The sequence below is a fragment of the Lampetra fluviatilis genome, unplaced genomic scaffold (genome assembly GCF_964198595.1).
Source record: "Lampetra fluviatilis unplaced genomic scaffold, kcLamFluv1.1 SCAFFOLD_300, whole genome shotgun sequence".
NCBI lineage: Eukaryota > Metazoa > Chordata > Hyperoartia > Petromyzontiformes > Petromyzontidae > Lampetra > Lampetra fluviatilis.
In genome coordinates, this window is record NW_027621570.1 from 77,781 (window position 1) to 95,600 (window position 17,820).

A 17,820-nucleotide genomic window follows, 5' to 3' on the forward strand; every position below is an offset into this window, starting at 1 on the left:
AGACAGAGAGACACAGAGACACACACAGAGACACACAGACACACAGAGACACAGAGACACAGACAGAGAGACACAGAGAAACACAGAGAGAGACACAAAGACACACAGAGACACAGAGACACACAGAGACACAGAGACACAAAGAGACACAGAGACACAGAGAGACACAGAGACACAGACAGAGATACAGAGAGACAGAGAGAGAGTGGGTGAGATATTGTGCGTCTGTGTGTGTGTCTGTGTGTGTGTCTGTGTGTGTGTGTCTGTGTGTGTGTCTGTGTGTCTGTGTGTGTGTCTGTGTGTGTGTCTGTGTGTGTGTCTGTGTGTGTGTCTGTGTGTGTGTGTCTGTGTGTGTGTCTGTGTGTGTGTCTGTGTGTGTGTCTGTGTGTGTGTGTCTGTGTGTGTGTCTGTGTGTGTGTCTGTGTGTGTGTCTGTGTGTGTGTGTCTGTGTGTGTGTCTGTGTGTGTGTCTGTGTGTGTGTCTGTGTGTGTGTGTGTCTGTGTGTGTGTCTGTGTGTGTGTGTCTGTGTGTCGTACTCACAGGGAATAGGTTGAATGTAGCAGTCAAGCTCGCTTTGTAGTGCTGTTAGACACACACAGACACACACACATACTCACTCACCTACTCACTCACCTACTCACTCACCTACTCACTCACTCATTCACTAGTATACTCACTCACCCACTCACCCACTCACTCATTCACTCACCTACTCACTCATTCACTCACATACTCACTCACCCACCCACTCACCCACTCACTCACCTACTCACTCACCTACTCACTCACTCACCCACTCACTTACTAACTCACTCACCCACTCACCCACTCACTCACTCACTCACCTACTCACTCACCCACTCACTCACCTACTCACTCACCTACTCACTCACTCACCTACTCACTCACCCACTCACCTACTCACTCACCCACTCACCTACTCACGCACCCATTCACTCACTCACCCACTCACTCACCTACTCACCTACCCACTCACCCACTCACCTACTCACTCATTCACTCACCCACTCACTCACTCACTAACCTACTCACTCCCCACCCACTCACCCACTCACTCACTCACTCACCCACTCACCCACTCAACCACTCACTCACCCACCCACCCACCCACTCACCCACCCACCCACTCACCTACTCACCTACTCACCCACTCACTCACTCATTCACCCACCCACTCACCCACTCACCCGCCCACCCACTCACCCGCCCACCCACTCACCCACCCACCCGCTCACTCACCTACCCACTCACCTACCCACTCACTTACCCACTCACCTACCCACTCACTTACCCACTCACCTACCCACCCACTCACTCACCTACCCACTCACCTACCCACTCACCTACCCACCCACCCACTCACCCACTCACCCGCCCACCCACTCACCCGCCCACCCACTCACCCGCCCACCCACTCACCCACCCACCCACTCACCCACCTACCCACTCACCCACCCACTCACTCACCCACTCACCCACCCACCCACTCACCCACTCACCCGCCCACCCACTCACCCGCCCACCCACCCACTCACCTACCCACTCACCCACCCACCCACTCACCCACTCACCCACTCACCTACCCACTCACCCACCCACCCACTCACCCACTCACCCACTCACCTACCCACCCACTCACCCACCCACCCACTCACCCACTCACCCACCAACTCACCCACCCACCCACTCACCCACTCACCCACTCACCTACCCACCCACCCACTCACCCACCCACTCACCCACTCACCCACCCACTCACCCACTCACCCACCCACCCACCCACTCACCCACTCACCCACCCACCCACCCACCCACTCACTCACCCACTCACCCACTCACCCACTAACCTACCCACTCACCCACTCACCCCACTCACCCACTCACCTACCCACTCACCCACTCACCTACCCACTCACCCACTCACCCACTCACCTACCCACTCACCCACTCACCCACCCACCCACTCACCCACTCACCCACTCACCCACTCACCTACCCACTCACCCACTCACCCACTCACCCACCCACTCACCCACTCACCCACCCACTCACCTACCCACTCACCCACTCACCCACTAACCTACCCACTCACCCACTCACCCACTCACCCACCCACCCATTCACCTACCCACTCACCCACTCACCCACTCACCCACTCACCTACCCACTCACCCACTCACCCACTCACCCACCCACCCACTTACTCACCCACTCACCCACTAACCTACCCACTCACCCAGTCACTCACCCACTCACCCACCCACTCACCTACCCACTCACCCACCCACCCACTCACCCACTCACCTACCCACTCACCCACCCACCCACCCACCCACTCACCCACGCACCCACTCACCCATTCACCTACCCACTCACCCACCCACCCACCCACTCACCCACTCACCCACTCACCTACCCACTCACCCACCCACCCACTCACCCACTCACCCACTCACCTACCCACTCACCCACCCACCCACCCACTCACCCACTCACCCGCCCACCCACTCACCCACCCACCCACTCACCCACCCACCCACTCACCCACTCACCTACCCACTCACCCACCCACCAACTCACCCACTCACCCACTCACCCACTCACCCGCCCACCCACTCACCCACCCACCCACTCACTCACCTACCCACTCACCCACTCACCCACTCACCTACCCACTCACCCACCCACCCACTCACCCACTCACCCACCCACCCACCCACTCACCCACTCACCCCGCCCACCCACTCACCCGCCCACCCACTCACCCACCCACCCACTCACTCACTCACCCACCCACTCACCCACTCACCCACCCACTCACTCACCCACTCACCCACCCACCCACTCACCCACTCACCCGCCCACCCACTCACCCACCCACCCACCCACTCTCCCACCCACCCACTCAAACACTCACCCGCCCACCCACTCACCCACCCACCCACTCACCCACTCACCCACCCACCCACCCACTCACCCACTCACCCGCCCACCCACTCACCCGCCCACCCACTCACCCACCCACCCGCTCACTCACCTACCCACTCACCCACTCACCCACTCACCCACCCACTCACCCACTCACCCACTCACCCACCCACTCACCTACCCACTCACCCACTAACCTACCCACTCACCCACTCACCCACTCACCCACCCACCCACTCACCTACCCACTCACCCACTCACCCACTCACCTACTCACCCACTCACCTACCCACTCACCCACTCACCCACTCACCCACCCACCCACTTACTCACCCAGTCACTCACCCACCCACCCACCCACCCACCCACTCACCTACCCACTCACCCACCCACCCACTCACCCACCCACTCACTCACCTACCCACTCACCCACTCACCCACTCACCTACCCACTCACCCACCCACCCACTCACCCACTCACCCACCCACCCACCCACCCACTCACCCGCCCACCCACTCACCCGCCCACCCACTCACCCACCCACCCACTCACTCACTCACGCACTCACCCACCCACTCACCCACTCACCCACCCACTCACTCACCCTCTCACCCACCCACCCACTCACCCACTCACCCGCCCACCCACTCACCCACCCACCCACCCACCCACCCACTCACCCACCCACCCACTCACCCACTCACCCGCCCACCCACTCACCCACCCACCCACTCACCCACTCACCCACCCACCCACCCACCCACTCACCCACTCACCCGCCCACCCACTCACCCGCCCACCCACTCACCCACCCACCCGCTCACTCACCTACCCACCCACCCACTCACTCACCTACCCACTCACCTACCCACTCACTTACCCACTCACCTACCCACCCACTCACTCACCTACCCACTCACCTACCCACTCACCTACCCACCCACCCACTCACCCACTCACCCGCCCACCCACTCACCCGCCCACCCACTCACCCGCCCACCCACTCACCCACCCACCCACTCACCCACCTACCCACTCACCCACCCACTCACCTACCCACTCACCCACTAACCTACCCACTCACCCACTCACCCACTCACCCACCCACCCACTCACCTACCCACTCACCCACTCACCCACTCACCCACTCACCTACTCACCCACTCACCTACCCACTCACCCACTCACCCACCCACCCACTTACTCACCCACTCACCCACTCACCCATTCACCTACCCACTCACCCACCCACCCACTCAACCACTCACCCACTCACCTACCCACTCACCCACCCACCCACTCACCCACTCACCCGCCCACCCACTCACCCACCCACCCACTCACCCACCCACCCACTCACCCACTCACCCACTCACCTACCCACTCACCCACCCACCAACTCACCCACTCACCCACTCACCCACTCACCCGCCCACTCACTCACCTACCCACTCACCCACTCACCCACTCACCTACCCACTCACCCACCCACCCACTCACCCACTCACCCACCCACCCACCCACCCACCCACTCACCCGCCCACCCACTCACCCGCCCACCCACTCACCCACCCACCCACTCACTCACTCACTCACTCACCTACTCACCTACCCACTCACCCACTCACCTACTCACTCATTCACTCACCCACTCACTCACTCACTAACCTACTCACTCCCCACCCACTCACCCACTCACTCACTCACTCACCCACTCACCCACTCAACCACTCACTCACCCACCCACCCACCCACTCACCCACCCACCCACTCACCTACTCACCTACTCACCCACTCACTCACTCATTCACCCACTCACCCACCCACTCACTCATCCACTCACCCACTCACCCACTCACCCGCCCACCCACTCACCCGCCCACCCACTCACCCACCCACCCGCTCACTCACCTACCCACCCACCCACTCACTCACCTACCCACTCACCTACCCACTCACTTACCCACTCACCTACCCACCCACTCACTCACCTACCCACTCACCTACCCACTCACCTACCCACCCACCCACTCACCCACTCACCCGCCCACCCACTCACCCGCCCACCCACTCACCCGCCCACCCACTCACCCACCCACCCACTCACCCACCTACCCACTCACCCACCCACTCACTCACCCACTCACCCACCCACCCACTCACCCACTCACCCGCCCACCCACTCACCCGCCCACCCACTCACCCGCACACCCGCTCACCCGCCCACCCACTCACCCACCCACCCACTCACTCACCCACCCACCCACTCACCCACCCACTCACCCAACCACTCACTCACCCACTCACCCACTCACCCACCCACTCACCCACCCACTCACCCACTCACTCACTCACCCACTCACTCACTCACTCACCCACGCACTCACCCACTCACTCACTCACCCACTCACTCACTCACCCACCCACTCACCCACTCACTCACCCACTCACTCACTCACCCACCCACTCACCCACTCACCCACTCACCCACCCATCCACCCACCCACTCACCCACCCACCCACCCACCCACTCACTCACCCACCCACCCACTCACCTACCCACTCACCTACCCACTCACCCACTCACCCACCCACTCACCTACCCACTCACCCACCCACTCACCCACTCACCCACCCACTCACCCACTCACCCACTCACCTACCCACTCACCCACCCACCCACTCACCCACTCACCAACTCACCCACTCACCCGCCCACCCACTCACCCACCCACCCACTCACTCACCTACCCACTCACCCACTCACCCACTCACCTACCCACTCACCCACCCACCCACTCACCCACTCACCCACCCACCCACCCACTCACCCACTCACCCGCCCACCCACTCACCCGCCCACCCACTCACCAACCCACCCACTCACTCACCTACCCATTCACCCACCCACTCACCCACCCACCCACCCACTCACCCACTCACCCGCCCACCCACTCACCCACCCACCCACTCACCCACCCACCCACTCACCCGCTCACCCGCCCACCCACCCACCCACTCAACCACTCACCCGCCCACCCACTCACCCACCCACCCACTCACCCACCCACTCACCCACTCACCCACTCACCCACCCACCCACTCACCCACTCACCCACTCACCCGCCCACCCACTCACCCACCCACCCACTCACTCACCTACCCACTCACCCACTCACCCACTCACCTACCCACTCACCCACCCACCCACCCACCCACCCACTCACCCACCCACCCACCCACCCACTCACCCACTCACCCGCCCACCCACTCACCCGCCCACCCACTCACCCGCCCACCCACTCACCCACCCACCCACTCACTCACTCACCCACCCACTCACCCACCCACTCACCCACTCACCCACCCACTCACTCACCCACTCACCCACCCACCCACCCACCCACTCACCCGCCCACCCACTCACCCACCCACTCACTCACCCTCTCACCCACCCACCCACTCACCCACTCACCCGCCCACCCACTCACCCACCCACCCACCCACCCACCCACTCACCCACCCACCCACTCACCCACTCACCCGCCCACCCACTCACCCACCCACCCACTCACCCACTCACCCACCCACCCACCCACCCACTCACCCACTCACCCGCCCACCCACTCACCCGCCCACCCACTCACCCACCCACCCGCTCACTCACCTACCCACCCACCCACTCACTCACCTACCCACTCACCTACCCACTCACTTACCCACTCACCTACCCACCCACTCACTCACCTACCCACTCACCTACCCACTCACCTACCCACCCACCCACTCACCCACTCACCCGCCCACCCACTCACCCGCCCACCCACTCACCCGCCCACCCACTCACCCACCCACCCACTCACCCACCTACCCACTCACCCACCCACTCACCTACCCACTCACCCACTAACCTACCCACTCACCCACTCACCCACTCACCCACCCACTCACCCACTCACCCACTCACCCACTCACCTACTCACCCACTCACCTACCCACTCACCCACTCACCCACCCACCCACTTACTCACCCACTCACCCACTCACCCATTCACCTACCCACTCACCCACCCACCCACTCAACCACTCACCCACTCACCTACCCACTCACCCACCCACCCACTCACCCACTCACCCGCCCACCCACTCACCCACCCACCCACTCACCCACCCACCCACTCACCCACTCACCCACTCACCTACCCACTCACCCACCCACCAACTCACCCACTCACCCACTCACCCACTCACCCGCCCACTCACTCACCTACCCACTCACCCACTCACCCACTCACCTACCCACTCACCCACCCACCCACTCACCCACTCACCCACCCACCCACCCACCCACCCACTCACCCGCCCACCCACTCACCCGCCCACCCACTCACCCACCCACCCACTCACTCACTCACTCACCTACTCACCTACCCACTCACCCACTCACCTACTCACTCATTCACTCACCCACTCACTCACTCACTAACCTACTCACTCCCCACCCACTCACCCACTCACTCACTCACTCACCCACTCACCCACTCAACCACTCACTCACCCACCCACCCACCCACTCACCCACCCACCCACTCACCTACTCACCTACTCACCCACTCACTCACTCATTCACCCACTCACCCACCCACTCACTCATCCACTCACCCACTCACCCACTCACCCGCCCACCCACTCACCCGCCCACCCACTCACCCACCCACCCGCTCACTCACCTACCCACCCACCCACTCACTCACCTACCCACTCACCTACCCACTCACTTACCCACTCACCTACCCACCCACTCACTCACCTACCCACTCACCTACCCACTCACCTACCCACCCACCCACTCACCCACTCACCCGCCCACCCACTCACCCGCCCACCCACTCACCCGCCCACCCACTCACCCACCCACCCACTCACCCACCTACCCACTCACCCACCCACTCACTCACCCACTCACCCACCCACCCACTCACCCACTCACCCGCCCACCCACTCACCCGCCCACCCACTCACCCGCCCACCCGCTCACCCGCCCACCCACTCACCCACCCACCCACTCACTCACCCACCCACCCACTCACCCACCCACTCACCCAACCACTCACTCACCCACTCACCCACTCACCCACCCACTCACCCACCCACTCACCCACTCACTCACTCACCCACTCACTCACTCACTCACCCACGCACTCACCCACTCACTCACTCACCCACTCACTCACTCACCCACCCACTCACCCACTCACTCACCCACTCACTCACTCACCCACCCACTCACCCACTCACCCACTCACCCACCCATCCACCCACCCACTCACCCACCCACCCACCCACCCACTCACTCACCCACCCACCCACTCACCTACCCACTCACCTACCCACTCACCCACTCACCCACCCACTCACCTACCCACTCACCCACCCACTCACCCACTCACCCACCCACTCACCCACTCACCCACTCACCTACCCACTCACCCACCCACCCACTCACCCACTCACCAACTCACCCACTCACCCGCCCACCCACTCACCCACCCACCCACTCACTCACCTACCCACTCACCCACTCACCCACTCACCTACCCACTCACCCACCCACCCACTCACCCACTCACCCACCCACCCACCCACTCACCCACTCACCCGCCCACCCACTCACCCGCCCACCCACTCACCAACCCACCCACTCACTCACCTACCCACTCACCCACCCACTCACCCACCCACCCACCCACTCACCCACTCACCCGCCCACCCACTCACCCACCCACCCACTCACCCACCCACCCACTCACCCGCTCACCCGCCCACCCACCCACCCACTCAACCACTCACCCGCCCACCCACTCACCCACCCACCCACTCACCCACCCACTCACCCACTCACCCACTCACCCACTCACCCACCCACCCACTCACCCACTCACCCACTCACCCGCCCACCCACTCACCCACCCACCCACTCACTCACCTACCCACTCACCCACTCACCCACTCACCTACCCACTCACCCACCCACCCACCCACCCACCCACTCACCCACCCACCCACCCACCCACCCACTCACCCACTCACCCGCCCACCCACTCACCCGCCCACCCACTCACCCGCCCACCCACTCACCCACCCACCCACTCACTCACTCACCCACCCACTCACCCACCCACTCACCCACTCACCCACCCACTCACTCACCCACTCACCCACCCACCCACCCACCCACCCACTCACCCGCCCACCCACTCACCCACCCACCCACCCACCCACTCACCCACCCACCCACCCACTCACCCACTCACCTGCCCACCCACTCACCCGCCCACCCACTCACCCACTCACCCACCCACCCACTCACCCACTCACCCGCCCACCCACTCACCCGCCCACCCACTCACCCACCCACCCGCTCACTCACCTACCCACCCACTCACTCACCTACCCACTCACCTACCCACTCACCTACCCACCCACCCACCCACTCACCCGCCCACCCACTCACCCGCCCACCCACTCACCCGCCCACCCACTCACCCACCCACCCACTCACCCACCCACCCACTCACCCACTCACCCACCCACCCACCCACTCACCCACTCACCCGCCCACCCACTCACCCGCCCACCCACTCACCCACTCACCCACCCACCCACTCACCCACTCACCCGCCCACCCACTCACCCACCCACCCACCCACCCACTCACCCACCCACCCACCCACTCACCCGCCCACCCACCCACCCGCTCACCCGCCCACCCGCTCACCCGCCCACCCACCCACCCACCCACCCACCCACTCACTCACCCACCCACTCACCCACCCCCCCACCCCCCCACCCCCCCACCCACCCACCCACTCACCCACTCACCCACTCACCCACCCACTCACCCACCCACTCACCCACCCACTCACTCACCCACTCACCCACTCACCCACCCACCCACTCACCCACCCACTCACCCACTCACTCACTCACCCACTCACTCACTCACCCAGCCACTCACCCACTCACTCACCCACTCACTCACTCACCCACCCACTCACCCAACCACCCACTCACTCACCCACTCACCCACTCACCCACTCACCCACCCATCCACCCACCCACTCACCCACCCACCCACCCACTCACTCACCCACCCACCCACTCACCTACCCACTCACCTACCCACTCACCCACTCACCCACCCACTCACTCACCTACCCACTCACCTACCCACTCACCTACCCACTCACCCACCCACTCACCCACTCACCCACCCACTCACCCACTCACCTACCCACTCACCCACCCACCCACTCACCCACTCACCAGCTCACCCACTCACCCGCCCACCCACTCACCCACCCACCCACTCACTCACCTACCCACTCACCCACTCACCCACTCACCTACCCACTCACCCACCCACCCACTCACCCACTCACCCACCCACCCACCCACTCACCCACTCACCCGCCCACCCACTCACCCGCCCACCCACTCACCCACCCACCCACTCACCTACCCACTCACCCACCCACTCACCCACCCACCCACCCACTCACCCACTCACCCGCCCACCCACTCACCCACCCACCCACTCACCCACTCACCCGCCCACCCACTCACCCGCTCACCCGCCCACCCGCTCACCCGCCCACCCACTCACCCACTCACCCACTCACTCACCTACCCACCCACTCACTCACCTACCCACTCACCTACCCACTCACCTACCCACCCACTCACTCACCTACCCACTCACCTACCCACTCACCTACCCACTCACCTACCCACCCACTCACTCACCCACCCACTCACCTGCCCACCCACTCACCCGCCCACCCACTCACTCACCTACCCACTCACCTACCCACTCACCTACCCACTCACCCACCCACCCACTCACTCACCTACCCACCCACTCACTCACCTACCCACTCACCTACCCACTCACCTACCCACTCACCTACCCACCCACCCACTCACCTACCCACTCACTCACTCACCCACCCACTCACCCAACCACCCACTCACTCACCCACTCACCCGCCCACCCACTCACCCACCCACCCACTCACTCACCTACCCACTCACCCACCCACCCACCCACTCACCCACTCACCCGCCCACCCACTCACCCACTCACCCACTCACCCACCCACCCACTCACTCACCCACCCACTCACCCACTCACCCACCCACCCACCCACCCACTCACCCACTCACCCACCCACCCACCCACTCACCCACTCACCCGCCCACCCACTCACCCACCCACCCACTCACTCACCTACCCACTCACCCACCCACCCACCCACTCACCCACTCACCCGCCCACCCACTCACCCACCCACCCACTCACCCACTCACCCACCCACCCACCCACCCACTCACCCACTCACCCACCCACCCACCCACTCACCCACTCACCCGCCCACCCACTCACCCGCCCACCCACTCACCCACCCACCCACTCACTCACCCACTCACCCACCCCCCCACCCCCCCACCCACCCACCCACTCACCCACTCACCCACCCACTCACCCACCCACCCACCCACTCACCCACCCACCCACCCACCTGGGAGATGCGTGCGTTCTTGATCCCCACTGGTTGATGCTGAACCCCTCTCAGATCGAAGAGTGTCACTACATCCATGGGCTCCTGTGGGGGGAGAGAAGCATTGGTGGGTGGGTGAGTGGGTGGGTGGGTGGGTGAGTGGGTGGGTGGGTGGGTGGGTGAGTGGGTGGGTGGGTGAGTGAGTGGGTGGGTGGGTGGGTGAGTGGGTGGGTGGGTGGGTGAGTGGGTGGGTGGGTGAGTGGGTGAGTGGGTGGGTGGGTGGGTGAGTGGGTGGGTGGGTGAGTGGGTGGGTGGGTGGGTTTGGGGGTGGGGGGGTGAGTGAGTAGCTGAGTGTGTAGCTGAGTAGCTGAGTGAGTGAGTAGCTGAGTGAGTGAGTAGCTGAGTGAGTAGCTGAGTGAGTAGCTGAGTGAGTCAGTAGCTGAGTGAGTGAGTAGCTGAGTGAGTGAGTAGCTGAGTGAGTAGCTGAGTGAGTGGCTGAGTGAGTAGCTGAGTGATTAGCTGAGTGTGTAGCTGAGTAGCTGAGTGAGTGAGTAGCTGAGTGAGTGAGTAGCTGAGTGAGTCAGTAGCTGAGTGAGTAGCTGAATGAGTATCTAGCTGAGTGTGTGAGTAGATCAGTGAGTGAGTGTGTGAGTGACTAGCTGAGTGGGTGAGTGAGTAGCTGAGTGAGTAGCTGAGTGAGTAGCTGAGTGAGTGGCTGAGTGAGTAGCTGAGTGAGTAGCTGAGTGAGTGAGTAGCTGAGTGAGTAGCTGAGTGAGTGAGTAGGTGAGTGAGTGAGTAGCTGAGTGAGTGAGTAGCTGAGTGAGTAGCTGAGTGAGTAGCTGAGTGAGTAGCTGAGTGAGAAGCTGAGTGAGTAGCTGAGTGAGTGAGTAGCTGAGTGAGTGAGTAGCTGAGTGAGTAGCTGAGTGAGTAGCTGAGTGAGTGAGTAGCTGAGTGAGTGAGTGAGTAGCTGAGTGAGTAGCTGAGTGAGTGAGTGAGTAGCTGAGTGAGTAGCTGAGTGAGTAGCTGAGTGAGTGAGTGAGTAGCTGAGTGAGTAGCTGAGTGAGTAGCTGAGTGAGTAGCTGAGTGAGTGAGTAGGTGAGTGAGTGAGTAGCTGAGTGAGTAGCTGAGTGAGTGAGTAGCTGAGTAGGTGAGTGAGTGAGTAGGTGAGTGACTGAGTAGGTGAGTGAGTAGCTGAGTGAGTAGCTGAGTGAGTAGCTGAGTGAGTAGCTGAGTGAGTAGCTGAGTGAGTAGCTGAGTGAGTGAGTGACTGAGTAGCTGAGTGACTAGCTGAATGAGTGAGTGAGTAGCTGAGTGAGTAGCTGAGTGAGTGAGTAGCTGAGTGAGTAGCTGAGTGAGTGAGTAGGTGAGTGAGTAGCTGAGTGACTGAGTAGGTGAGAGTAGCTGAGTGAGTAGCTGAGTGAGTAGCTGAGTGAGTAGCTGAGTGAGTAGCTGAGTGAGTGAGTGAGTGAGTAGGTGAGTGAGTAGCTGAGTGAGTGAGTAGCTGAGTGAGTAGCTGAGTGAGTAGCTGAATGAGTGAGTGAGTAGGTGAGTGAGTAGCTGAGTGAGTGAGTAGCTGAGTGAGTAGCTGAGTGAGTGAGTAGCTGAGTGAGTAGCTGAGTGAGTGAGTAGCTGAGTGAGTAGCTGAGTGAGTGAGTAGCTGAGTGAGTAGCTGAGTGAGTGAGTAGGTGAGTGTGTAGCTGAGTGAGTGAGTAGCTGAGTGAGTGAGTAGCTGAGTGAGTAGCTGAGTGAGTAGCTGAGTGAGTGAGTAGCTGAGTGAGTAGCTGAGTGACTGAGTAGCTGAGTGACTAGCTGAATGAGTGAGTGAGTAGCTGAGTGAGTAGCTGAGTGAGTGAGTAGCTGAGTGAGTAGCTGAGTGAGTAGCTGAGTGAGTGAGTAGCTGAGTGAATGAGTAGCTGAGTGAGTAGCTGAGTGACTGAGTAGCTGAGTGAGTAGCTGAGTGAGTGAGTAGCTGAGTGAGTAGCTGAGTGAGTAGCTGAGTGAGTGAGTGTGTAGGTGAGTGAGTGAGTAGGTGAGTGACTGAGTAGCTGAGTGAGTAGCTGAGTGAGTAGCTGAGTGAGTGAGTAGGTGAGTGGGTAGCTGAGTGAGTGAGTAGCTGAGTGAGTAGCTGAGTGAGTGAGTAGGTGAGTGAGTAGGTGAGTGAGTAGCTGAGTGAGTAGCTGAGTGAGTGAGTAGGTGAGTGAGTAGCTGAGTGAGTAGCTGAGTGAGTAGCTGAGTGAGTGAGTGTGTAGGTGAGTGAGTGAGTAGCTGAGTGAGTGAGTAGCTGAGTGAGTCAGTAGCTGAGTGAGTAGCTGAGTGAGTAGCTGAGTGACTAGCTGAGTGAGTGAGTGAGTAGCTGAGTGAGTAGCTGAGTGAGTGAGTGAGTAGCTGAGTGAGTAGCTGAGTGAGTGAGTGAGTAGCTGAGTGAGTAGCTGAGTGAGTGAGTGAGTAGCTGAGTGAGTGAGTAGCTGAGTGAGTGAGTGAGTAGCTGAGTGACTGAGTAGGTGAGTGAGTAGCTGAGTGAGTAGCTGAGTGAGTGAGTAGCTGAGTGAGTGAGTGAGTAGCTGAGTGACTGAGTAGGTGAGTGAGTAGCTGAGTGAGTAGCTGAGTGACTGAGTAGGTGAGTGAGTAGCTGAGTGAGTAGCTGAGTGAGTAGCTGAGTGAGTGAGTGACTGAGTAGCTGAGTGAATGAGTAGCTGAGTGAGTAGCTGAGTGAGTGAGTAGCTGAGTGAGTAGCTGAGTGAGTAGCTGAGTGAGTGAGTAGCTGAGTGAGTAGCTGAGTGAGTAGCTGAGTGAGTGAGTAGCTGAGTGAGTAGCTGAGTGAGTAGCTGAGTGAGTAGCTGAGTGAGTAGCTGAGTGAGCGCTCACATCGTAGTATCCGTCTATGAAGACAGTGATGAGTGATGGATTCACTCCGTCTGCAGACAGCAGCGAACGCAGCATCCTGTTCACCCATTACAGACACAGCAGCACAGACACAGCAGTACAGACACAGCAGTACAGACACAGCAGCACAGACACAGCAGTACAGACACAGCAGCACAGACACAGCAGCACAGACACAGCAGCACAGACACAGCAGTACAGACACAGCAGCACAGACACAGCAGCACAGACACAGCAGTACAGACACAGCAGTACACACACAGCGGTACAGACACAGCGGTACAGACACAGCAGTACAGACACAGCAGTACAGACACAGCAGCACAGACAAAGCAGTACAGACACAGCAGTACAGACACAACAGTACAGACACAGCAGTACAGACACAGCAGTACAGACACAGCAGTACAGACACAGCAGCACAGACACAGCAGTACAGACACAACAGTACAGACACAGCAGTACAGACACAGCAGTACAGACACAACAGCACAGACACAGCAGCACAGACACAGCAGTACAGACACAGCAGTACAGACACAGCAGTACAGACACAGCAGTACAGACACAGCAGCACAGACACAGCAGTACAGACACAGCAGCACAGACACAGCAGCACAGACACAGCAGCACAGACACAGCAGCACAGACACAGCAGTACAGACACAGCGGTACAGACACAGCAGCACAGACACAGCAGCACAGACACAGCGGTACAGACACAGCAGTACAGACACAGCAGCACAGACACAGCGGTACAGACACAGCAGTACAGACACAGCAGCACAGACGCAGCAGCACAGACACAGCAGCACAGACACAGCGGTACAGACACAGCAGCACAGACACAGCAGCACAGACACAGCGGTACAGACACAGCAGTACAGACACAGCAGCACAGACACAGCGGTACAGACACAGCAGTACAGACACAGCAGCACAGACACAGCAGTACAGACACAGCAGCACAGACACAGCAGTACAGACACAGCAGCACAGACACAGCAGTACAGACACAGCAGTACAGACACAGCAGTACAGACACAGCGGTACAGACACAGCAGCACAGACACAGCAGTACAGACACAGCAGCACAGACACAGCAGTACAGACACAGCAGTACAGACACGGCAGCACAGACACAGCGGTACAGAGACAGCGGTACAGACACAGCAGTACAGACACAGCAGTACAGACACAGCAGCACAGGCACAGCAGCACAGACACAGCAGTACAGACACAGCAGTACAGACACAGCAGCACAGACACAGCAGCACAGACACAGCAGTACAGACACAGCAGCACAGACACAGCAGCACAGACACAGCAGCACAGACACAGCAGTACAGACACAGCAGCACAGACACAGCAGTACAGACACAGCAGTACAGACACAGCAGCACAGACACAGCAGCACAGACACAGCAGTACAGACACAGCAGCACAGACACAGCAGCACAGACACAGCAGTACAGACACAGCAGTACAGACACAGCAGCACAGACACAGCAGTACAGACACAGCAGCACAGACACAGCAGTACAGACACAGCAGCACAGACACAGCAGTACAGACACAGCAGCACAGACACAGCAGTACAGACACAGCAGCACAGACGCAGCGGTACAGACACAGCAGTACAGACACAGCAGTACAGACACAGACACAGCGGTACAGACACAGCAGTACAGACACAGCAGTACAGACACAGACACAGCAGTACAGACACAGCAGTACAGACACAGCAGTACAGACACAGCGGTACAGACACAGCAGTACAGACACAGCAGCACAGACACAGCAGCACAGACACAGCAGCACAGACACAGCAGCACAGACACAGCAGTACAGACACAGCGGCACAGACACAGCGGTACAGACACAGCAGTACAGACACAGCAGCACAGACACAGCGGTACAGACACAGCAGCACAGACACAGCAGCACAGACACAGCAGTACAGACACAGCGGTACAGACACAGCAGTACAGACACAGACACAGCAGTACAGACACAGCAGCACAGACACAGCAGTACAGACACAGCGGTACAGACACAGCAGTACAGACACAGCAGCACAGACACAGCAGCACAGACACAGCAGCACAGACACAGCAGCACAGACACAGCAGTACAGACACAGCAGCACAAACACAGCGGTACAGACACAGCAGTACAGACACAGCAGCACAGACACAGCAGCACAGACACAGCAGCACAGACACAGCAGCACAGACACAGCAGTACAGACACAGCAGCACAGACACAGCAGTACAGACACAGCAGCACAGACACAGCAGCACAGACACAGCAGTACAGACACAGCGGTACAGACACAGCGGTACAGACACAGCGGTACAGACACAGCGGTACAGACACAGCAGTACAGACACAGCAGCACAGACACAGCGGTACAGACACAGCAGTACAGACACAGCAGCACAGACACAGCAGCACAGACACAGCGGTACAGACACAGCGGCACAGACACAGCGGCACAGACACAGCAGTACAGACACAGCGGTACAGACACAGCAGTACAGACACAGACACAGCAGTACAGACACAGCAGCACAGACACAGCAGTACAGACACAGCGGTACAGACACAGCAGCACAGACACAGCAGCACAGACACAGCAGCACAGACACAGCAGCACAGACACAGCAGTACAGACACAGCAGCACAGACACAGCGGTACAGACACAGCAGTACAGACACAGCAGCACAGACACAGCAGCACAGACACAGCAGCACAGACACAGCAGCACAGACACAGCAGTACAGACACAGCAGCACAGACACAGCAGTACAGACACAGCAGCACAGACACAGCAGCACAGACACAGCAGTACAGACACAGCAGCACAGACACAGCGGTACAGACACAGCAGTAGACACAGCGGTACAGACACAGCGGTACAGACACAGCAGTACAGACACAGCAGTACAGACACAGCAGCACAGACACAGCAGTACAGACACAGCAGCACAGACACAGCGGCACAGACACAGCGGTACAGACACAGCGGTACAGACACAGCGGTACACCGATAAAATATTTAAAAAATACTTTAAAAAACACGATTTTATTAGTTCTAGATTTGAAGCTTTCGTGACTGCAAGGAATCATATTCGTAGGTTTTTTCGGTAAAGTCACCGCGTAGGTAAAACATCAAAATTAATGAAAATAAAATAAAATAAAACAAAAATCACGACGTTTCGGAGGCAAATGACGGAGACTTGTGTCGCCTCCGAAACGTCGTGATTTTTATTTTATTTTATTTTTATTAATTTTGATGTTTTACGATTTTATGAGATGTACTGTCTGAGCTGCACCTGCCCCTGCACCCATCGCCCCTCCCCTCCTCCAACCTTATTTTTAAAAATTTTATTTTATAAAACATACTAAAATAATTATTTTAT

General features: G+C 59.5%; 1 protein-coding gene across 1 annotated transcript in view; it reads right to left on the reverse strand.

Moving 5' to 3' along the window:
- The window catches only part of LOC144955429 (protein O-linked-mannose beta-1,2-N-acetylglucosaminyltransferase 1-like), a gene marked incomplete at its 5' end in the record, with an annotated part of 73,878 nt that overhangs the window by 45,560 nt on the left and 10,498 nt on the right, over nt 1-17,820 (reverse strand). Inside the window, 3 exon segments of the mRNA XM_078885646.1 lie at nt 541-582; nt 11,533-11,616; nt 14,377-14,452. Coding sequence (XP_078741772.1) covers nt 541-582; nt 11,533-11,616; nt 14,377-14,452 — 202 coding nt within the window.